Source organism: Helicoverpa zea, chromosome 23, assembly GCF_022581195.2.
Source record: "Helicoverpa zea isolate HzStark_Cry1AcR chromosome 23, ilHelZeax1.1, whole genome shotgun sequence".
Lineage (NCBI taxonomy): Eukaryota > Metazoa > Arthropoda > Insecta > Lepidoptera > Noctuidae > Helicoverpa > Helicoverpa zea.
This window is the reverse complement of record NC_061474.1, coordinates 7,072,553-7,098,873: the sequence shown is the minus strand read 5'-3', so window position 1 is coordinate 7,098,873 and position 26,321 is coordinate 7,072,553. Positions and strand designations below refer to the sequence as shown.

General features: G+C 35.8%; 1 protein-coding gene across 3 annotated transcripts in view; it reads left to right on the top strand.

Annotated features, from left to right (window-relative positions):
* The window catches only part of LOC124642007 (octopamine receptor Oamb), a 136,742-nt gene that overhangs the window by 103,075 nt on the left and 7,346 nt on the right, over nt 1–26,321 (top strand). For all 3 annotated transcript variants that reach the window (XM_047180298.1, XM_047180296.1, XM_047180297.1), the window contains exon 4: nt 9,064–9,206. In XM_047180298.1, the coding sequence (XP_047036254.1) occupies nt 9,064–9,206 (143 nt within the window). The remainder of the gene's footprint in view (nt 1–9,063; nt 9,207–26,321) is intronic.

Here is a 26,321-nt window from a genome sequence, read left to right as displayed (position 1 = left end):
CTCCTTTTAACCGAACAATTTAATATGAAACATGTTTAGCCGAGCATATTCCTGAACACCGCATGAAATGCTTATCTAAAACAGTATACGGATTAAACAAAGCAAAATTCAAACGTGTAATTCTAAATTGAAATCTAAAGGTAACAAGGCAGCGAATTAAGTACTTTAATCATTACCCCTTCCCCTCCCCTTCTACAAGTTCTTCCCAAGCATTTTCGTTTTCTACCCCTATTCATCTTAACCATGGAGAACTAAATGACTAGCGGAGGTGCCATAACAGAGAATCGCCTAAGAAAGTAGCGCGACAAAGTGCAGGTGCACGGGAGGAGCAACGTTACTGACTTTGCCCTTATACGCCTTCTTTGGACCCGCCCAGTTGACAGATGTTTCAAAGAACACGAACGCCTCGTTCACTCGTAACTGATTGTTTTGGTCATGCCCATCGTAACTATTTGACTTAGAAGAAGGTGCCTGACCTACCTGCATTATAGCATCTCCGCTCATCTTTCCTTTCTCCGTAATCTTAACACATTCGTCCCCTTTTAATCCTATTCTCTCTATTGTATCTGGCTACGGGCTACGTCGTAGTACGTGCTACGAGGCTACGGTGCTACGAGATTTATGTAGCACATGCACTTATAGTTCGGCCATTCAGAGAATGCGTTCCTGACACGTCGCGATTGAACTGACGACGTAACTTTGCAATGGCGTTGCAGTTACGATAAAAATATTTTTGCTGGTTGTTTACCGTTTTAACAATTGAGGAGCATTAAAACAACATTATTATATCAATAATCAATGAATGTTATAATTCAGTCAGTTCAATCGCGACGTGTCAGGAACGCATTCTCTGAATGGCCGAACTATAGTAGATTTTTCTTTAGTATAAAATGGATTTTTAAAGGAAATGTTTGCTTTGTAAGCATAATGTAATTAAAAAGTATCGAGTATCGTCCGTTAGTCTCGGAAACGGAAATAAACTGTAAATAATGGAGTAAAAATAAAGCCTTGTTTAAGTTTTATCGGGAGAATGGTCCGGCTTAGATTTCCAGGTTATAAATGAATGTAAATAAGTCTCTTTGTTTCCGTATACTGCGATGCTATTTTAAATTTAATTATTGAACCACCTTCCTACAAGTTCTATGTGTGCGTTTTAGAGACTAAAGTTTACATATTTTTTAAATAATTTATATTTACATGTTATTTAAAAAATATGTTAAGGTTAATAACTTAATTGTTAGAGGATATAATATGAAGTTCACAATAATAGAGGTAGGTAGTACAAATGTGTGTTTCGTGGTCCAAAAATAGATTCAGAAACAATGACTGCCAATCTCCAAAATTCTAATGAAAGCCATATTATCCTCTTTTAAAAGAGCTAGACCTTAACCTATTCTAAATATATAAATTAAGACACTAATTACCACCCATAAAATTAGAACTCACTACTGAGCTAATTAATTAATTACAGTATTCTACGTAAGTATCTCGTTCTATTCCTAGTCCATTACCATTACCAACGTTTCACAAATTCCATTCCCATTACCAACAAACATGAGTCCTTCAAAAAGGACACCGACTTCAAATATATTTTCGCGAAACAAATCTGAAAGTCGCAACATTTCGCCACGCTTTAGAATAAAAGCATGGGCTTTATGTAGCCAGCATTCATTTACACCTGTTGTTAGGTAGAGGAAATTACAGAAGTTCAACTAGTATTATCTTAGTACACAGACTGCCCTGTTGATGTAAGGTTACAAAGTGCAAGTGCAACTGCTTGTGCAAGTGCAACCGCTTGCACTAATAGATCGGGTTCGATTCTGGAGTCTTTCACAAAGCAGCCCGGAGTCTGTAAGTTGGTGTTTGATAAACAGTTTTGTCAGATTACAGTTATAAATATCCTAACTAATCTTCTTCTTCCTGCTCTATTACCAAGTTATTTGTAGTCGGCGTCAGCCGTCATAGTAACCCTCCCTTCTTTTTCATGTTCTTATTTAGACAAGAAGTCCATCATTTCCTTGGTCAACCTCTGCTTCTCCGTCCATCTTCATTCATCTTCTTCTTCCTGTACTGTTCCCAATTTATATTCATATATTCTGAGTGATCTACTTATTTTGCAAAAATGTTAGTACCCTCAAAGCTATCTTTGCAATTTCTAAATCTTCTTAGAAATTTTGATTTGATGGCTATTCTTAACACATTGAATAGTCAACCAGACTGGTCCTTCTACCCTTGCCACATGTTTCCACAGCCCGTTCGGACGAGAAGACTCCATTAGGCGATTACATCGGGGACTATACGTTTCAATCGCTAGGTAAACATGTCCACTGTTTACATTGTACAAATGTTATACTATTACAGTTTCTTGCTGATTTTTAACGTGAGTTCCTGAAGTCTGATTTTTGTAGGACGTTTAATCGATACATGTCTTGGATATGAATGTTTTTTTTACTACAAATTTTGCAGATTTGTATGTATTTGTGGTGTACGATAAATAAACGCATTCATAATAGTGATTCGTTTATTACTTTTTGCACAATTTATAACGGCAGACTTAATGGCTCATTTGCTACTAGTCTTCTTTGGTTGGTGGAAAAATAGCAGTTGTAGGTACATAAGTAATCTATTCAAATCATAGAATTACTTTATTTTATTTCATGTTATTTTTGGTATGGATTTCAGCTTTCAGATTTTTTTATAGCAGCCATTTATAAAGTGACACCCATTTCTTTATAGCCTCGCACCGAATCCCATACTTCTTATAGAATAATTCTGTCCAAAAATAATAATATTTTACGTACACAAAAGGCAATAAGTGGCCCACGAAAGCCGTCTAAATATAAATTGTATGGAATCAATCGAGCGTTGTATATCGGTCGTACAGACCTATTATTGTGGATGTCGATACCGGGTCTTATCGTTTGTAGGGTTAGCATACAGGATTGTTGAAGATTTTATATTATACTCAGTACAGGGTTGAGCTATAGACACTATACGTACACATGTGGGCACATTTTAATCCTATTCCTGTTCTTGCTCTAAACCTTTGTTTTTCACTTTAATCGGATTACCCATTAAAGAATAGCTGACATCAAGTTCCGAACTTAGTAAAGTACATATTTTTCTGTGTTGTGAGGAATAGGATTTATGTCTTTTAATGAAATCATGTACTTTCATAGAAGTTAGACTTAGATGGCCTTACTACAAAAACTTTAACCACTGTTTTACACTTGTCTAAAAAAAATGTGGCTCCAAAATGAACCATATGTCAACGTCATAATTTGACATTTTTTTAGACAAGTCTTAAACTGACGTTAAAAAGTTTTTGTGGTAAGACGGTAATAATTTATGTGAAGGAAAGTTATAAATAACCCATTACTTCAACCATGTTTACACTTTATTAAAAACCTATCAAATAACGCCATTAATTTCCCACAAAACACAAGCTATTCAGTACATACGAGCGACATATTGCCACTCCACATTTTGCTTATCAAGGCACCACAGAGCATTGTATACCATTATTTATTGCGGGCTTGTATTTTCTTTGAACGAATCTTTATCGAAGAGTTGAAGTATGGCATGGGGATAGGGACCTATTGTTGTCTGAAGCATGTATGTTTATACAAAGGGGAAATAAATATTGTGTTTTTGATATACTGGTCATACTTATTAGTAGACTGGTAAAGGGAGAAAATTGATGAGAATGTTTTGTATGTACTTCAAAATTAAATATGTTTGATTGTATTTGTTTCTGTACTAACATTTGCAATACTTGTAGTTATGTATAAAAGGGGTAACAAAAAAGCTGCATGAAAACCGGTTGTCATGTAGATTTTGAAAATCAGATCTTAAATGAAATAATTACATTTTCAGTTAAATAAATTATTTATATATTCAGCAGCGTTCAATGAACACAAAACCAAAACCAGCTTATTCAGAAAAAGCATACTTTATAAAGGTACACCAAAAGTAATCTTATTATTTCTTATTACCATCGAAACCTTTTTAAGAAAACTTTTTTTCCCTACAAATGTAAAAGGCAAATAGATTCGCGTGACTAGCAAGCAATAATAGATGGTTTATAGGTAAAAGGTATTCGAATTGAAATGTGAAAATGCTGATTTGCTATACGAATACAAATGGTAATAGATTTGTCAGTTTTATAACAGTCGAATACATTTTATGATTTACCTATCAATGTTTTATTGCGTCGTAAAGTATTAAGATGTATCTGTTATTTTGTGTAATATTAAATTCAGTATTTTGTTGTCTTTTTTAAAAAAATGTTGGAGCTGGCTTCGCGTCTCATTGAGTAGGTACCAATGTTTTACAATGAGTGACTACCCATTTGACCTTCTCAACCCCGTTACCTGGGCAACACAATACTCCTTGGTAAGACTGTTTGTCAGACTTTCTGGTTTTTTAATCTGCAGAGATGCCATGCCTGCAAAACCCACGTTATTTAACGTAGAATAAACGTTCATAGATAAAATAAATGTCACAAAACCTCAAACATCAATGTAAAAATTAACAATATAAATGAATTAAAACCTACAGATTACAATACTCATTCATTTTAACCGCGGTTCATGACACGGTCATCGCAAACTGCGGTTGTGGGTAGCGACAATGCCTTTCCAATCAATACGTGTGATGGTTACAATAATAAATTCAATGCTTAACCATAACCAGGCATATTTAACGTAACGCGTTATGATTTAGATTTTCTATCTTGGTGATATTTGCCCCATTTCATTATTCACCGGCTTTCAATTTTACAGCATGCAGCTCAGAACTATAGTTTCATGAGCGACTGCCTATCTGACCTCGTCAACCCAGTTACCTGGGCAACCTCTAGGTAAGACTGGTTGATAGGCTTGACTACCAGTGACGACTGCCAAATATGTACAGAAAACCGCCAGAACTAATGTTCCTTTCAAAACACGGAAAATCCCTTTATGACAATAAACGCATGGCGAGGCAAGTGTTGCTTAAACTTATCAGTAATTTTTAAACTTACAACTCCAGCTGGTAATGCAACATAATTTCACACTAAAATCTGTGAAACAGTTTGTTTTGAACTACAAACGCGAACTTCGACTATTGATTCAAGCTCATGTATGCGGGACACCGGACAATCACACATGGCCTTTACCAGCTCACATAAAAATTAAACCATATTCAACCTACTAATAGCCATATTCAACCTACTAATAGCCATATTCAACCTACTAATAGCCATATTCAACCTACTAATAGCCATATCATTCATAATTTAAAACCTTTGTCTACCAACCTATCGAGTACAAAGGCTCAATAAAATCCTTTTGATAGTATTGATAGTAACAAGGGTCTCAAAAAACCAGTGGAGTACGAGTTCGACTCGCGCAAGAAGGGTTCCGTACAAACTGCCATGAAATGGCCAAAAAATCACGTTTGCGGTAAGTATGGTAGATCCCCAAATAACTTGATAAACCCTCAAAAATGTTTACTTCATTCTAGTTTTCAGTATTTATAATAGTTATAGTGAAAATTCCTCTACAGTCTAGCTATTACGATTCATAAAATACAGCCTAGTGACAGACTTACTAGTTAGCTCCTGTTTTACCCTTTGGGTATGGAACCCTAAAAACCGAACGTCGGCTTTTTTATTTATATATTTTGAACTTTTCCAATATTTCCCGTTTTTCTTGTCACCAGCATCTGTTTATATTAGTTCATGAAAAGAAAACAGATTGTTTGGAGTTGGGTCTCTTTGGAGTTATACGTTTGAGTGATAAGGGTGATCGATGTGAATGATATACCTGTGTTGTGTTTATTTTAAACCCGTTTGTTTTGTGGATTATTTTCGGCTTACAAACTACCTTCAGCGTATTACAAAACTACCTTCTTTCAGCGGTTTTGCCTGCGTTCCGTGGAAACTATTTTACATTTGCATAAAATGCAATGCAATCCTAAAATTACTCCTGAGATTAATGTGCGTATATTTAGAAAGAAAGTTAAAATAATATTAACTTATTTCAAAAGAAAAATATATCTATTAAACCATACAATATTACGGTTTGCCTTAACCCCAAAACAACACACGATAATCCCCGTAACACTACATTGAGCCCAATGACCATTAACAAATTCACGCCCACAGCGCACGCAGGTACAAGACTTATGCACTTAACTGTACCTTACAGCGTAACCCCTTATCTGTCGGAAATTGTCCCGTGCCGAAAATACGGTACCTATAGCTAGGGTTGCCAGATACGGGTATTTCAGTTATGGGACAATTCGAGGATTACGGAAAAAATATGAAAAATTAGATAAAATGCCTAGATATTTTTTTTGCCTTCATTCAGAATTAGCATTCAGATTTTTGAGGTTCGGCGGGGTAATAAATAGTAAATCTGACACCAGTCTAACCAAGGGGTATCGGGTTGCCCGGGTAACTGGGTTGAGGAGATCAGGCAGGGTAGTCGCTCCTTGTAAAGCACTGGTACTCAGCTACATCCGGTTAGACTGGAAGCCGACCCCAACATAGTTGGGAAAAAGGCTCGGAGGATGGATGAAGTTGTCACGGACACGGGACAAGACACGTAATTCCGGGACAATCCTGGATTTCCGGGCCATCTGGCAACCCTACCTATAGTACAGGACCCATAATGGGCCCTGGCTGCAAATTGCCATAATTACCGTGCAACGAAGCCGAGTGATAACCGTATGCCGGTATTAGCGAGCAAACCCCTAATATGGCCTGATATCATATCCCCTGTATGCATATAGCTAATCTATATATGTAATGCTAGCTGTTTCCCGTGGTTTTAGCCGCATCTCGCGGATATTACTTCCCGTACTTAGATAAAAAAGCGTGTGTCCTTAAGAGATACTTAATGTAGCTGCCAACAGTGGAAAAAAAATTCAAATCGGGTCCATTGTGTGGTTACAAACAAAATAGACAAATGATTCTTCTTTGTTATATCTAGTATACCTAGAATTATAGAAAAAAGTTTATCCTTTAGGTAAACGTTGTCAGGATAACTGAAATGGGCTGACCAGTATTTTAAATAAGGGTTTTTTATTCCGATTTGTACATGGAAATGCTTTTGTGTAGGAAAAGGTACGCTGTATTCCCAACAGGTCTTATGTTTCCATTTTCACTGCCAATCAAAAAGTAAATGCATTTTTAATATATTTGGCCCGTGAAAAATAAATATTTGATGCAAGATATATATAAAAATACATATAGTATATCAGTCATTAGTTACACTATATGCAGAAGCGAGTTATTTCAGAGTTTCTAAAAACCCCGTCAAGTTATATACTCCTCCGAACAAAATTGCGTCATCCATAAGACCCCAATAATTGATATCACCGAAAACTGCCAACTCAGTCAAACTTTCCTAACGATATGTCAGAAAAATACAATTTTCTTTCGGGAAATCGATTAAAATCACCTACTCGATCCCTGGAACTAACTTCATCGAAACTTTAGCGATTCGATATATTCGCGGAATAATTGAGGAGGAAACTTTTGCTTCGATTTCTTCCCCTAATAAATTAGCGTTTCTTACATTGCAAGAATTTATAACGATGTTATTTCTGAACAGTTTTATATGGAGTTCTTGAGATAACTTTTTATCGTTCTGCTTGTTAAGCTGTTTCTATATTTAAACTAATTGCAAATAAAATACAACAGTGCGTGAGAAAGGTTACTATTCCAACATGTTTGCTTTAATTGTCTTCTAAAAACGACCCTCTTGTGTACCAAAAAACATTAACAAAAAAAATATACTTCACAAAATCTCAACCGTTCAAAAAGGGGCACTTTACTTGAGGTAGTAATTACACTGAAGTAAATTGGAAGTATCTGAAAAAGCATTAAATGCAGGTCATTCTAGGAGTCGGCTTTTCACGCCTCTGCCATCTCGTTAGCGAATTTAATGTACCATTTCAAAAGGTTTTTTTTCAATCCCCTACAATGTTTTAAATTCGTCACTTTCTTTGATACTTTGAGTGGAGCTTTTCGGTGTCGAATTACTCTTTGAAGTGTTTTTTTTTTAAATATTGTTTTAAAAATTATTGCAAAGCGATTTCATTTTGAATACATTAAAATATTCAGGGTCTATAAAAATATTTTGCTTTTTGGATCCTGCCTTGTTGGTCTAGTAGTCGCATAGTGCAAATGCTGTGTACGGAGTCTCAATTTTGATTCCCGGGTCGGGAATCCCTTTTTGGCTTCAAACTATCTTAATGAGCAGCCCAAAGTCATCGTCCATGGAAGAGCAAGTTTTGCACCTGATCTCTCTCTGGTCATATCAATGAGAGTAAAGGAATAGGGAGACCACCTGTTCTGCGCAAATGCTTTTGCAGTGCAAAAAAAAATAATCTGCGTAGCTGGATGATGTAATTTAAACAGCCGTCGTAACCGCCTATCGGTCTAGATACCATTATTATTATTACTTCTTCGAACCACTCAAGGGATTGTTTTCTTTCCATCATCAAAACCTATTCTATCTGTATTTGACACGGGTTTTATTTGATGTATATTCTTCCAACAAGTGTCATGTGATCTATTTTGGTAACTTGTGGAAAAGGATTTTTAAAACACTGAGGGTATATTTTCCTGCGGGCAAATTCCCGGATCAGACAGATGTCGTTTCTTTGAAAACGATATTGTCATATCACTCAATTGGGTTGATGGAGGTCACAATATATTTTTGGATTTCGGTTTTAAACATACTCGTTTTATGGTTGTATATTTTAAAATAACTAAAACAACAAATAATAAAAGCGTTACCCGTAGCTTGCCTGTATCCTTATCTGTATCTCGGGCTCTAGACTATCTATGTACTACAAACGACAGCATATTAAGTTAAGGTTAGTTAAGGTTCCATTGCTCTTTGATACATTGGGTAGGTTAACTTGCTGGTGTCCGTACTAAAAATTCAAAACTTTGTCATCTTTTCGGGACTATAGCCACAGTTACTTCCGCAAATACAATATACCAAAGATTTCGTGTTATTAATCTCTTAATTAATACTATTTTTAACTACTCGTTTCTTCTTCCAGGTAACTGCCTAGTCATAGCGGCAGTGTTGTGTTCATCCAAGCTGCGCAGTGTCACGAACCTGTTCATCGTGTCGCTGGCCGTCGCTGATCTATTGGTCGGCGTCGCCGTACTACCCTTCTCGGCTACTAGAGAAGTTTTTGAGGTAAGAAATTATAAATGTAGGTACTTATGTAAGTCTTACAAAGCTTTCATACTAGTAGATTTTTCGCGCGGCAACGCTAGGAACGTACGGGCGCTGCAGTTTCCGCATTTATACTCGTAAGACCGACGACAAACAATTGACACCAAATACTTACTGGTCCGCTTGAAATGTATCGCACGTAGGTATGTGTTGAGTTTAGCTACGCGCGATAAAATTCACTAGTGCACTGTAAATATGATAAAAACTCATAACTATTTAACTGAAAATATTCCAAAAGAAACCGATTTACAATTAGCTACAATCTTTCTTTTCCATTTCGTATTCTTTTAAATAATAAAACACACGATTGTTATACGTCTCGAACTTGCCCTTCACTGTTACAAAACCTCTTCGAACCATTAAATATGTATGACATACAGTGTAGCTTTTCACTCAGCCGTACGAACAAAAATGAAAGCAAATCTGAACTACGTAATAACTGTCAGATTTGGATATTACCACCCTCCAAGCGGTGTGATGAAAAAAGTTAAATAAACTCCGTAGGCTATAAAGATAGTTTTATTGCACAGCTATATTATTCAGTATCTACGCAGTGAGTTATCAAGTGCTGGATTCGTGAAGTACTCTGGGATTTTGATAAAACCTTTTTTGTATCACCTTTGACTGACATTCGGAATGTGCGAGGTTTTTTTTCTCAAGGGTGTTATCCTACTAATATTATAAACGCGAAAGTTTGTATGTATGGGTGTATGGATGTTTGTTACTCTTTCACGCAAAAACTACTGAATGGATTTTAATGAAACTTTACAATAATATAGCTTATACATCAGAATAACACATAGGCTACAATTTGTAAGCATATTGTTCGAAATACTAAACCTGCGCAGACGAAGTCGCGGGCACCAGCTAGTAGATTTATATAACACTGGCCGTTATTTTTTTATTACCTACTACTTTATTTGAATTTTAAAATGAAAACTGTTCTGAATGTGGAATGAATGGTATTTAAATTAAGAACGTTTTGAAGGAAGCATTCGTAATTCATAAAACCTATTTTTTTTTTCTAACCTTCGATTCTCAATTCAAAAACCAGACGTGAGTTTTTATGAAGAAATAATTAAGTATAATGGACTGAATTAGCAACGTAATTTACTACTACATAATTATATGTCCCTTATATCTCAGTAATACATTAACTGCAAGGAGTTACAAAATAACAAATGATCGCCATAAACCTCATGAAATATCGCAAGGTACCATCATTTTCAGTAATTAGATGCGTAAAGAACCCTACGCCAGATGCCGCGGATGTAAAGGATTGAAATATAATGATTCTGAACTTTAGTACCCATTAATAAGGACCTTATTCAAACATTCTACTATTAGATATCATTTTAACTGATTTTAAACTTAGTTCGCGAAGATATAGACGCTCGTTTTCTGTGTAATGGAATGGAATTCTGTGAAGGTGCTAAGAGAATTTGAAATTTATACGCAGGGAAATAAGATTCAGTTTGCTTTGAATTTGTTTTCTATCTAGGCGGTGTTTTCAATGACATTATTAGAGCGCGGTAAACGGCTATTTCTAGGCTTTCGCGTTCATTGAAGCTTGAAGGAGGTAAATATTTTTAAAGTTGCCAGTTTGTCATTCAAATTGTGAGTAAAGAGGTTAAAATAGTTTGTATTTTAAACAGATTGAGATGAACTAAAATTAATGACTTTTATTTCGGTTTGGCCTACTAAGTATTATTAACATTAAATTATTCAACAAACGGCTTTAGTTTTGAATGGCTTAAGACCTAAATTGGGCAGAACTATTTTTTCTACGCTCATGTTAATTATATGCTTTAAAAAAATATATTTAACAAACTGTCAAGTGTCATAAAACCATTATCTATATGTTCTCATTTTTCCTAAAATAACATACTGCACAACTGGCTTGCCTCTTTATAGAACATACAGACGCCGTGGAGGGCAATTGGCCTGGACGGCATTACTATTAGCAAGAATAAGAAAAGATATTAAAAATCTTTCAAATACTTCTCAGAACATAAAACATTTCATCGCCAATCCAAAGCAATGCGCTCACTGCACCAGTTGCTCTTTCCCATATAAATTAATTTATTAAAAACATCAGACTACTGCAAAATAATCGATAATTATTTGCGATACTCATGCAATTTATATAAACTGGTCATTGCTGTGCAACTTTGATGGTAAATAAATAAACAAAATATTTTAATTCAATGATAAATAACAAATTCAACCGAAATCAAAATTTTAGGATATTATTAAAGCGTGTTTGAATCTTCACCTAACATAGTTTCATTGGTGACCAATGCTTGAAATGGACTCGCCCTTTTTATCAAAATAACCTAAAAGTTATGCGCTTGACTACTTAGCTTCAAGCTTTGAAGTTTTTTTTTTACATCCAAATATAATACGCAAATGATTCCAAATTCAAATCCCACATCACTAAAATTCACTGTCCATACATACTTAAACCTGTGGAGTGATCGAATGACGTCATCGCTCTCACATTCAAAACTCGGTTCACGAGAGCTTTGTGTTCAACCTTGAGCTAACTTGACCTTCACACAGTAGCTTCAAGTTCGGACACTATGGGGAGAGTATTTTTAGAATTAATATTGGAATTGTATTCGGAATTTAAAATGAGGGAATGCTGGTTGGTGTTTTGTAACTAAAGAGGTTGTAAGTTTGACTGGATACTAACGTGCCTGGCCTAATATTATATCTTTTTATTGATTTGCTAACTGGATTTAATTTGAGATTCATGTCAAATGCAAATCATAAGTTAACAAAACAACAGAAACAGGTATAGGGAATTGGAAAACTTGGAGTAACTTTTTTTATTGTGTTAAAAGAAAGAAAATACCGTGCTTCCTATGTCTGAAGAATATTTTTCGGTTCTTTAAGGTGTATGTTGATATTATGGCAATAAATCAAATGTACTTGTATTCCTACCTGGGAATTGTAATACACCAAAATATTCTCGACAAAAGGGCCGATCACTCTACCAACAAGATTGGTGCTATTCTTGATGCATAAAACAATTATTCTCGAATCACCAACAATAGCGTAACATTCTAACCCATTAACATTTTTTTATGTGTTTAAAGAAAATTCCAGTTTCACATCATTTACCATAACATCGTCCCACGGTAACCCATATCCACTGAACTGTGTAAATTAAAAGTAAAACCCAGGGTTGGTATTCATTGAAAAACTTTTTAACTTTCATTCAAGTTTGGTGGTCAATCGCACATTCGTGAAAGGTTTCTAAAAAGGTCCTTCTAATCGATTTAATTTCAATGTAGCTTTCGAATCGAGTTGATTTTGTAGAAAGAAGTCAAATGGGTAGCTATTTTTAAATTGAATTTGATTCTGTATTTGTAAAAGTAAGTTTTTTTACATACATACCGAACAGACCTTAATTATAACAATTGACTTTTTGGGGTTCCGTAACAAAAGGGTTAAACGGGACCCTATTGTTTTCGCTCCTCTGGCCATCCGGCCATCCGTCCATTCGTCTGTCACCAGGCTGTATCTCATGAACCGTGATAGTTAGAGAGTTGAAATTTTCACAGATGATGTATTTCTGTTGCCGCTATAAGAACAAATACTAACTGAAAACTATAATACAATAAATATTTTGGGGGGCTCCTATACAAACAAACGTAATTTTTTGCTCATTTTTTAAATAATGGTACGGAACCCTTCGTGTGCGATTCCGACTCGCACTTGGCTGGTTTTTGTTTGCTACGTGTACGTAAAAAAATGTTTTTGAGCACTTGCTTCACTGACTTACAATATTTTAGCGAGTACTCGAACACAACATCGACAGACGCATCCATTACTCATTATAATAACAATTACATCTCTCAAATAATTACATTAGTTACCACTTTATATGTAAAACAAACAGTTGTCTTTCAACTGCGTCTGTGTTCTACCACAAATCAATTGTACACCACTTTAACCATTCAATTATAATAACGAAAACTATAAACATTATCAATAAGCGTTGCCAAGATTAACAATTGCACATTGAGTGCCAGTTATTTGTATAATGTTAAAGGGAATCTGTGAAATCTGTTATTGTCAACAATTCCTAGAAAATATATAAAACAAAACCGAGGTTTTTCAGTAACTGTATAAAATATTAATTCAAAGATTTTTTTTTAATACACATGTCATATAAATGTATGTTTTCACTAGATATTGTATAAAAATTGCAATAGTGTATCAGGAAATGTGTGTTTTTGAAGTAGTCAAGTCATCAAATGAAATTTCCTCTATGTAAGCAGGGAATGTCAGACTGTTACTGAGTAAAACTCAATCATATTGTTCTGGAATCCATCGAGTTCCAGTTCCAGAGTAAATCTTTCAAAACAAAACGCATTTCTGAAATAGAAATGGAGAATACAAATCTAAAATCTAATGTGACATAAATATGACATAATTCAGCATATCAATGCTCAAAGCCAACACAATTTGGCAGTCAGACTCGGTTGGATCCACGGTATGTACTGTTGGCTAAATTATTTAGCACACGCTCGGATTTACATTAAACTGCTCCGTATCTATTGGTGTGGGACGCAATCGGTTGAGACGATGGTATGTGGTACAAGTTGTGGGAACTCGCGATATAATTCTTCTATTGTCAAGAATTAAAAGTATGTATCTATGCCTATCAAAGGTATGTTTTGTATACGTCTTGTAACTCTGCAAAACTAAGCATTGCACTCTGACCCTGCGGGTGTTAGAGGTCAGAAAGGACACACTCAGAGACATTGAATGATTACTTAAGTCACTCCTTAGTGACAGATTCTCATAGTAATTCTGCACTAAGGAACGGCTTATGTAACTATTGAATGTCTCTAAGTGTGTCCATATGCCACAAGATACAAGCTGTGCTTACTCTGTGGTTTAATGTCAATTTAAGCACGATGTAAAATTTCAGGAGATGAAAATGTATTAGAAAGTATCTGGCATTTATCACGAAAATATTTTATGTAAATTAATATTTTATCAAATTATCGATTCATAGAACTAATCAAGTTTGAAATTATGTGAGTAATAATGTAACTAGAGAAGCCTAGTTTGGTAACAAAATAATGATCTAAATTAAGAATTTCATTCGACTATTCGAAACAAACCTATTTGTTTTCTAAACTAGTAGGCAGCCCTTTAATTATACAGCTCATTAAAAGTTCTACAACAGAACATTTTGTTTTGATTTAGACCCAATGAAAGTAAGTAGTAGATAGAAGGTAAATAATAAAATTCGGTATCCTATTGAAACATTAGTAAATATGGGTTTTTGAGGATCACGGAAAACATTTTAATTTTAATAAATAACCTGATTAAATATCACTTATAATGATATCTTTTATCTAAAGGCTGTTGGGGCTGCAGGATTGTTCGAAAAATTTACCGCAGCCCTGGTACATAAAGGGCTTAAGAAGGAACATGATGGGTTTTAGTCAGTAAAAGTCTGACACTCCCTCACGCTGCACCCACAGCGGGAACTTCATCTTATGATCCTTAAAAAAATAATAACAAAGATATTAATTTCAATAATAACAGGCAGTTTCAATAAAATACTTTCCTAAAAAATATTCCTTGCACGAAGTGTATCCCTTGCACCAAACGTTAAGTCTATTTTCTAAGGAAAAAAAGTATCATTGGAAGCGGGTAGCCAATATCGTAGGATACAACCACAGAGCGTTCAAACATATAGAGATATTACACCACTTACAGTAAACCTACATATATCTACTTGTTTAATAAATACGGCGGTGTTTTTATTGACTATAGCAAAGTAATCATTCAAAATAACTTTTATTTGGCAAATGTAAAATATACTTACTGTTTTAAATAAGTACCTAATTAGATGAGGAACTGAATTTAGTAATTCTTAAATCCCTTTTAATCAAAGCCAAATAACTTCATTATTATGTACACGTACCCAGGTAGGTATTTTAAACACAAAGAAAATTCAAATGCTACTTATTAAAGCTCCGTTATTCTACAATCGAAGGGGCTAAGACAAATTGATTTATAAAAGCCGGCCAAGAGCGAGTTGGAATCGCGCAGGAAGGGTTCCGTACCATTATTTAGAAAATGAGAAAAAAATCACGTTTGTTGTATGGGCCTCCCAAAATATTTATTTTATTCTAGTTTTCAGTATTTGTTGTTATAGCGGCAACAGAAATACATCATGTGTGAAAATTTCAACTCTCTAACTATCACGGTTCATGAGATACAGCCTGGTGACAGACGGACGGACGGACAGAGGAGCGAAAACAATAGGGTTTTACCCTTTGGGTACGGAACCCTAAAAATCAATTAAAAATCAATAACTTTTCAGCGTCTACCTAAATACGTCTTATGATTTCTTCTTTAAGTTCTATTCTTTATTATGTCTATGGTAAAGCGGTTTTCACTGCGGGGAGCCCCGTATGCTCAGCTGATTTATGTCAATATTTATATCATATACAACGTGGCATCGTTTATATCTGTTGGTTGCAAGCGAAACTGTGGGTGGTCTTGATAAGTACCGTTAAAGAAATGAGGCACATACTTAGTTACGAAGCATTGTTTTGCTACCCTTTATTAAATGTACTAGTTCCACTACCTACCGTACCACCTACCCTACCGTACCACCTACCGTAGGAACTATTCTATGCACCCGGATAAATACCCTCCTCAATAAATGGGGTATTAAGTAGCTACCGAAAGCATTTTTGGTTCAGTTGTTCCTGAGATGTACGCGTTCAAGCCAGCAAACAAATTAACTTTCCAGCTCTATATTAGTACAGATTCATTTAAAATAGTTTAAGATATTTTTATATATTTTTTTAATAACGATACAAATAAAAATAATTGCACGAAACAAAACAATACTAAATTAAATCCATTATTCAACCTACATTTCAATAACCTTGCTCGAAAATTACTGAACATAAATCATAACAAGTATTTTGGAGCCAATTGACCGTTCAATTGACAATAACTCTAAATAATCCTTATCTATTTGAAATATTGGCTCTCATTACTTTTGATAAGCCTTCAAATCAAATAAATGGCCTGTCGATTTAAACAATTGCTTTCAATTCATTTTCTTAAATCTGCCGTTTGTTAATTAATGGAATGAAATATGTTACGCAGTTAACTGGTTAAGGTTAATATTAATAAATTGTAAATGTCATTCTGATATTAAATTGTTATTTATAAGCGGCACTCAATATTCCCAAACAAAATATCTAGTCCTTGCCTTAATGTTAATAAAAACTAGCTTTCCCTCACAGTGGCACTTGCAGTAAAATATTTTTTATTGGGCCAGTAAGTACATATTGAAACTGTGCCAGAGTATTAATAGATAAAGGCTCTACCTAGCAAAATCTTCACCTTCATAATCCTAACTACGGTACCGTTTGTTTGTCCTTGACTCCAAAACTACTGAACATATTTAAGTAAAGGGTACACAGACGAACGGTCTAGAGCCTGATAATGAACATAGGCTATATTTCTTCTATTTTAAAGTAGTAGAGTCGGGTTGCCCGGGTAACTGGGTTGAGGAGGTCAGATAGGCAGTCGCTTCTTGTAAAGCACTGGTACTCAGATAAATCCGGTTAGACCTGAAGCCGACCCCAACATAGTTGGTAAAAAGGCTCAGAGGATGATGAAGTAGTAGAGTCAGTCTCAGCATTAGTAGCATATACTAATATTATGTACATTATAAATGCTATTGCTATATTAATTATCTCAATAACCATGACATAGCCATAGACACAAAAAGTTCTCACAAAGCCGTAACCAAGTTCTCCCGTCAGAACCTTTGCGGCTTTGCGTTGTTACAGCCTTAAAGCTTACGCCTGCAAGTTCGTTATCGTAATAACCTTTAGGTTTGAGGCTAACTGAGCTTTTAGTTGCGCTAAACTGCTTTACTAGGTTCAAGTTTTAAGTCTAGGCCGTAAAGTGCCTTGCTTTATAGTCACTTGATTGGTTTAGATAGGTTATAAATAGGTTGAGTGGTAAAGGTCGTTTTTAGGTAAAATTTGGACTTGATAAGGTCATAAAGAATATGAAATTCAAAAAATATCGTCTTAATAGCTGGGCAATATTTCCATTAACCAACCTCTCGAGTATGAGGGCGCGGGTTCGATTCCAGGTCAGGCAAGTACCAATGCAACTTTTCTAAGTTTGTATGTACTTTCTAAGTATATCTTAGACACCAATGACTGTGTTTTCGGATGGCACGTTAAACTGTAGGTCCCGGCTGACATAGAACATCCTTGGCAGTCGTTACGGGTAGTCAGAAGCCAGTAAGTCTGACACCAGTCTAGCCAAGGGGTATTGGGTTGCCCGGGTAACTGGGTTGAGGAGGTCAGGCAGGGCAGTCGCTCCTTGTAAAGCACTAGTACTCAGCTACATCCGGTTAGACTGGAAGCCGACCCCAACGTAGTTTGGGAAAAAGGCTCGGAGGATGAGCTGGGCAATATTTTTTTGTGGCAAAATTATTTACTAAGATGTGAGATTTTTGGACTTTCACGTTAAAGCCACTGAACCGAATGAGATTAACTTTACAGACTTTTGAAAATGATTCGGCTTTAAATAAATGGTACAACTCACCGCAAGTGTTTTACTTGTTTGGCGTTATTTGGTGGCAATAAAGGGCCATTTAAACCCCATTTCACATCCACAGTTTACTCGTAACACCAACAAAAAAAAAACAGGATAAAATAGAAACTTAACAACCAGTACAGTCGGCTGATAAAATCAATTTGTACCCATGATCTTGATTCAAAGATTTGTGCTCGCTAGTCGGTACACAGCAAGGAGTAGGTAAGATGAGCCGAGATGTCATGATACAGGTAGGTCAGGCGCCTTCTTCTAGGTCAAATTCGTACGGTGGGCTTGACCAAAACGATCAGTTACGAGTGGGTTCTTTGAGACATGCAAAAAATGGTTGGGTCCAGTCATATAAGGATGAAGACAGTAACGTTCCTCATCCCCCGCTTACCCGCATTTTGGCGCGCTACTTTCTTAGGAGATTTTCCGTTATGGCACCTCTGCTAGTCATTTAGTTCGCCATGGTACATACAATACGCTTTGAAAGCAATAAGAGGATTTCCTACAAAGGCAAATTGAGATCCCTGTTCCTATATAGGATTTGTGAGTATCGTCGTTGTCATTTAGAACTGTTAGCAAAAATATGTGTAAGGTTTGTTTTGTCATGATTATAGGGCCCAGATTTTGTTTGTGAAGTTGTACATTTGTTTGTTAAATGGCTTGTAAGAAGAACTTTTGCAAAATATTTTTTTATCGTTAATATGATATTTTTCCCATGGTTCTAAACGTGCTATGTTTTTCATCTCTAAATGGTCAGGCTAACGCTGAAGGATTTATCAAATTCCTAAGATTAGCGCATTTAACTAAACAAACAATCCTCAGATTTATATTAGAAAAGAAGACTTTTACAACTGTAAGTGGCATAAAAATTATCCTTCTGTAGACAAAACTAGACTATATGACTCAGCGTTCCTCTATTCGTTTTTTGGATTTCTTTGGCAGAATTCTATTGTGCAAAACTACAAGCTAGTTTTTGATCTTTAGAGTACTTATCCTGTAGCCCTCAGGATCGGATAAACCTTATTGAAAAGAATACCCTACTTTTGAAATCGGAATACAATATTTGCTATGCAACATTACAACTGGCTCTGGAAACGAATATTATCGGACCTTGGTTTAGGACTATCCTAGAGAGTATTGTTAGCTTTAATCCAAAATTTGGTCGATAATACAGTTCTATTTATATTTTCCGTAGAATACAGTTAAACGCTGAATTCACAGCCTACTAACTAATGCATGCGCTAACCCTTTTCGTCCTTCTTCATTATTATTTAATACAATACAGACCGTACTTAGCCCTCATTCGTAAAGGTTAGGTTTTATTATAACCAGTTTTTTGGTAGAAGATTTTGAAACAAAAAAATTGGTTTTTCATCGTTGCATCCCAAAGTTTTGAGAATTTTGTAAATTAATCAAATTCATTACCTACTTCTTAGGGAACTCAGGATGAACTATTTGTTCTTCCAAAGTTAAATTTATTTTTCATCAGACTATTATTATCTTCAGTAATAAAGATAATTCCAGGGAAAACCAAGATTTTTTTAAAAACAATATTAGTACATTTCACAAAGAGAAGTTATATCTACTAAATTGGAATAGGTACCTAAGTTCTCTAAAATATCTTTTCCATAATCATATATCCTTAAACTTAAAAGACAACGCCTTAAATCATCATTTTTCATTTCCCTTACCATAAAAAAAAAAAACCTAAAACAAACTACTAGTAGTGCAGTACTAAAACCCGTGAAACTAGGTGACCAAAGTTGCTTATAAATAGCAGAATTATGCAATAAACACGTTGGATAATAACGTATCGGCCTATCGGTAGCCACCGCCGATGTTTCCGCTCCATTCCGCTTTACATGGACAGATAAACATGCAGATATGCTGCACTTTCATTGAAAGTTATGTGCTACTACATACGTGCACGGGTTTACTCTGATTAATTGCATTCCAGTTTTACATTTCACGTCTCTTCATAAATAGGGCTGCCGAATGCAAAAAAAAGCAAATGCTATTAGGATTGGAAAAAATCACAAGTACAAGGTAACTCAAATCTGCCTCAGGGACAACCTGGCCCAGTCATGAAAATGATTTGGGCCCCAACATCTGACCAAAGGGTTCAACACGCCCGCGGGCCAGATTTGATGTGGGCGAGATGTCGCTTAACCGGTTTTTCGTATCTCGCTATTTGCTAAGACCAGCCAAAATCTCGAAGTTCGGTAAATTATGGTCTACCATAATCCCTCTGCTTCCCTAGGTAGGCTTCACCTCGGGAGTTCCCGACACTGCAGACTAAGCTGTCAGCCAAAAGTCAGCCCGATGGTTGGCTAACAATTTAATTTAAACCAGATACCTGACCGTTGTAATGTAAGCACTATTATTAAGCTTTCACTGATTTAAGAGCCTACCAGCCGACTAAAACTTTGCAGTGGGCACTTGCGTATACCCTAGGTAAATTCAGATAGTCGAAAATTGTACTCAAATGCATACAGTTACAGCCAGTTTCTTCATCAAAAGTAAAAGTCAAAGTTATGTCTAAAGTAAAAGTAACGGTCAAATTCATTTTTTCTATTCGTTTTGCTGTCACTTTAGCCTTGAAAAAACTAATTTGACCGTTACTTTTACTTTAGACATTACTTTGACTTTTACTTTTGATGAAGAAACTGGCCGTTATTAAATATTCTTGTGATGTACCAAATGAATGCATTAATTATTATTAGAGGTCATTGCTTTTACCTCCAAACCACATTTGCAGACCCTCGAATTTTCATTCATGAAAACTAAAAGGGCACGATAAAAACCTTTTCTTTATTCATGGCTTACAAAATTAATGTTCGTTGTTAATGTTATTTTCTTCACTGATATTGATCTTACAAGATTTTTATGGGTCGCTGGAATTGCGTGACAGGCTGTGACGTCATAATCGCTAATAGTGGAGTAGGACAAGTTTGGTGGGACGATGTTAGGGCCGATTCTATTGTCGTGATTTTAAAAATCTGTTTGATATTTTTTTAGTGCTCTACATAATTACTAAACTTAATGCTACTTAAGGAATAGGATGAATCTGAGTTTCTGTTTCAGTCTCTGTATTACTTACATGTTTTCATTTGAATTTTAGGCCTGTATACATGAGATCATACAATTTGTTCCTAGATGTTTATCTGTACCAAACCCTCATTTGGCCAGCCAGGGTTATTGTTCCATTTATCCGAGTTCTAAACAAAGACTTTTGATAACTTAAGAAAAATTTTATTAGAGCTTTGATTTCAGCAGGTCATAAAGTATATTTTTTTATTTTATAAAATCTCATATATATACGAGTTTGAGCGGTGCTCAAGCTCCCTTTGGCAAGCAAGGTACGGCAACGGGTAGGTTAAGCGCTCTAAGCTGAAATCAGATTAGTAAAACCAAACAAAAATCGACCAAACCAGATTAGGGAAAGCACGTGGAGCGAAATAATTGCATCACGTGACCCGAAGTTATACACGTTTTTTAAGGGATTGTCTATGTTTCTCAAAAGAGGAAATTGATTTCTAAATTCCTGGTATAATGAGGCGGAATAAATTGTACGTAGAAGGATTTTTGGCAGATCAAGTACCATAATACACAGTCTATATTTTAACTCAAGAAGCTATTTTGTTTGATGGCAAATCATCATTTAGACCCCTCGCACTATGGATAGAGCGGCAGCGAGTGTAAATGATGAATTCGTATTCATCAACAGCTACATTGATTTATTGATCACTAGCTGTAATTTAAGCATCAAAAGTAAAACTAACGAAATATACAACCTACTTCAATATGACCTTCCAAGCAGCCACTAAAATATTTGAACCGGCAAACATTTTTACGTAAATACTTTGAGAACCTCAGTCCAACCGTTGAATCGTGCAGGCATTCACAAAACTTGTGTTTTCAGAACTATTCTAAACATTTGTTCCGACATAGCTACCTGAATTTGCATAGCCCCTGCGAAACTAGGCCGCCGGCAATAGACTTACGTTTGTAAAAGATAACTTAATATATCTTTGGTGTAGGTATAAAAGATAGACAAAGGTAGGTGAGGTTTTAAGTAAGTCAGCAGTGCAGTACAGTTTTTTGTAGACTGATCACTTTTATTCATTCTGATTTGATTGAACATGTGGATATCATCATCTGCCTAGTCGTTTGTCAACTAATTGTCCATGTTTTCCAGTCTTACAGGATGCAGCTGAATACCAGTGCTTAACATGTAGTGACTGCTTATCTGACCTTCTCAACCCAGTTACCCGAGCAACCCAATACCCCTTAGTAAGACTAGTTGTCAAACTTACTGGCTTCCTCCCCGTAACGCCTGCCAAAGATGTTCAAATATCAGGTTTGACCTACCAATTTATCGTGCCTTCCGAAACACGGACGTATTACCTATACATAGTTACTAGGGCAAAGCTCTGAAACATATAAGTAATGCCCATTTTCACCAACAAATACCTAAATTAAGGGATCCCCTAAAAGCATTTACGGAACACTTAATAAGAATTTCGTTTTCACCAAAGTTTAGGTGTCCCTTATACATAGTTATTTATGTCAAAATTGGGAGAGCCCTTAGGCGATTATCACACTGCCCCGCATGATGCAGCGTAGTGCGTGGATGCGTTTTTTTCCGTTGTACAGAAATATCTCCGTTTGTATGGAAAACACGCATAGTCCAACACACTGAAAATGCATCCACGCGCGTTCATGCGGATCACGCACATACATGCGGAGAAACACGCACCCCCGCGCGTAGGTGCGGGGCGAGACGCAAGGTATGGCACACTGAATCCCGCAATGCCGCGCGTGATTTTGAATGGGCGTGACGTGTATATTTGAAAATGGAACTCGCTGTGCGTGAATTTACAAAACGCACCTACGCGCGTGAGTGCGTGAAAAACCCGCACGATGATGCAGATCTGCACTCCCGCAGGAACGCGCGTAGGTGCGTCGACACGCAAGATGCAGCGTGATGCGGGGCAGTGTGAAGATCACCTTATTCTAAGTGGCACTTAGATTAAGAGATTGTTGGTGAAAATGGGCATAAGGCTTCTATCCGGAATAAAGTAACACGAAACACAGGGCTTCAGCGAAGGTTCTTGATATCCGGATATCTTGTGTCTATATCCAGAATATCAGGCTTCTACATATTTGGTACAAAAATATCTGTGCCTTCTTCCTTGTATTCCATCTTTTGATATCTTATGTAATTCTCTTGTGTAATTTATTTGTATTTGAAAGCACCATAGTAATTTTAATTAATATTTCAATTCCATAGTCATTAGAGTTTTTATATGATTTTTGTCTCTCATTTCAGAAAGTCAGAAAGACTGAAACACATCCATTTTATATAAAAACATGCGACAAAATTTATTACATTCACACGTAGTATTTATAATTAAACCCATTCAATAATTTCTTGTCACCTCAAAATGACTTCAAACCAAACCCTTTTCAATACCTAACACCTACGAAAACCGAAAGATATTTTCCCTAAATATAATTAAGTGCCTACGTTAGGCAAATGTAGGGGAAACCTAGCCGTCCTTTTACATAATGCGATCCTACCGTATGTAACAACTGAGATTGAAATAGTTGGCATACTGTAGTCAAGTTAAGGCGACTTTGAAACTACCGTCCTCTGTGTTAATTAACTGGCATCTTTAATTAGTTTAGGGGATAAAATAATTTTGGTGTCGAAATTAATTTTATAAAGAGATATTTTTCTACATTTTAATAACTTGTTTAACGTTTACGTCCACTGGTAGATGCTTAATATTTCATGTTTGCATGATTTTTTTTAAGCTTTTAGAAACTTATAGTTTCTCTTCCGAAAATAAGTCTTATTTTTTACACATTACACACTTGTTTCTTGTGACCTCGCAATCATATTATAACAGCAGCTTAGGAGGATCACACACTATCACCTTCACGAGTTACTGAACCATCACACCATGCATTTCATAAATACAAATTGGAGAACTAAAACTTATCTAAATCCAACGTAATGTTCCTTTGCGTGGTGGTGTGAGCTCCGTCTCTACTAGCTGAGTGTCTCACTAAGAACATAAATATTACCTTCACCTAGGCGACCTAGCAGTAACGTTTTCACGTTATAAAAAGCCTATTCTCAGTAATTTATGACGACACTCCTAGGAGCCGTGTCAGCTTTTCATAATGTTTAATTTCAATGTTGAGGTACAAAGTGTGTCTGAGTTTATGCTAGGATATAAAAAGATTTTATCTCTTACTTTTTTCAGTTTTACCAGTTTTTCTTTACCTTAACTAAAACAGATACAGTTTTTACTCTTTTAATAAGTAAGAATTAAAAAAGAGAGTTACATTGAGTTGTATGTAATTTGTATTAATAAACTTTTTTTCATGATATTGTTATCCTTCCTAATAGGGGTAGCCAGAGAACCCCAAAGGGGTCGCGATTCACGGGTTAAAAAACACTGTATTACAGTACAATAGACGAAGGTAATTAAAAGTCCATAGGTCAGAGATACCCAAGCTTACTTGACATTTGACTTTTGCGTTGACATTTCCATGTCGCTTGATTTATGATACTTATTGAAGCTAAGTACCTCGAAAGACTAAGAACCTCGAAAATGTAAGAACCTACCTATGATTGTGCCTAAAAAATCAATAAGATATTCACGTTTAGAGCACTAACAATTTAATTCTAGCTTTGATCATTGAAGAACAGTTCAATTTCTTATTTATGTTATTACAAAATACTCTTGAAACTTTAATTCACAAACTAACGCATTATGTACCCATCAATTTAAAGAGCTGTTAACCCTATAAATGCCGAGGTATGTCGTCTCGCGCCAATCGTAAAGCAGGCCCTTTAGACCCCTTACACTTGATACTTTGTCAGCTATAAACACACGGAAATAAGGTGTCAGCATGACAAGGGTTAATTTGGTACAGTAACGCGATTTATTTGACATTTTACGCTTTGTGCTGAAGTGGACTATTAGTTTGTTGGCGACTCATAGTCATTAGAGAGAGAGATATGGGTTTAGAAGGGCTCGTGGCTAAGTTGAAGGCGCGGAGATTGATCGATAGTAAGGTTTGGTATGGTAGTTCTGTCCGTGGAAGGGATGACCATCTTGTTATGACGAGTTCTTCCGTGTTTCGCAATGCACGCTAAATTGGTGGGTCCAGGCTGTCATTTGAACACTTTGCGCAGTCGTTACGGGTAGTCAGAAGCAAGAAAGTTTAACAACCAGCTTTACCAAGGACATGAGGTTGCATAGTAGGTGGGTTGGGGAGATCAGGTAAGCGGTCACTCCATGTAAAACAGTGGTACTCAACTGTATTCGGTTAGACTGAAAGCCGACCCAACATTGTTTTGAAAAGGCTAGCTAGGCATACGATAACTAGAAAAAAATCCTTCTTAAACCGAAAATAGTTTGACTTTACCTACTTACGCTTATTTCATTTATACTGTTTAATAAGCAAATCCAGGTGTCTCTCTGATGACGTCACGAAATTATATAAACCACTAATTATATCAACAGTTCATATTATATTTACGTCGCATTAACTTTAATTAGTGGCAATTAAATTTAATCTGTACATCTGTTGCCGTCGTAATTATGATTAATCTCGACTAATGGTAAGTACTTGGTAATTTATTATAGCAACTACACTATAATAAGAGATTACTTGCCTATTACACTATCATCGAACCTTTTCCTAGAAAGTTGTTTCTAGTTTTAGCAGATGTGGCTGAATATTAATGTATACTATTGTTTTACTAGTTGGTCGAAAATGGTTTTTCTTTAACACTGAATTAGGCCAAAATAATTCGCAATTGTCTGCGCAGTATTCGTAAAAAGCAGTTTTAGCTTTTTTTTTGTTAGCCTATGTTGGCCCACTGCTGGGCAAAGGCCTCCCCCATAGCCATCCATCTTTTCCTATCGGTCGCTATTTGTGGCAAGTCCTTGTGGAAGCTGTCTAAATCTTCTCTCCACCGTTTTCTTGGTCTTCCTCTTGGTCGCCTTCCATCATCAAGGATCTATGTTGTGGTGATGTTGTTGTTTTAGCTTGACCATCACAATACGATAACCCTTTTTTTGCGATTCTTGTATATAATATACATACTTTCTATAAAGTCTGCTATAAATCTAATCCAAAGTCGAAAGCTGGGCAGGTCAATCTAAAATTCTAATAATATTTCGTATCGTATCTATCTTTGGAATGCCAATAGCCTTTTTTCCAATCCTCACAATTGAAATCGAAAACCAAATTGCTTTTCGAACTTCAATACAATAAACAACCTAAAACCAGTGCGACAATTTACCTGACTTTACTGAGGCAATCGTATTTCTTAAAACCAATTCGCTAGCTCGACGAAAATCTTCGAAATTTTTAATGTAGCCTCAGAATGCGTTGGTATACGGTATTAGGAGTTTCACACACTATCACAAG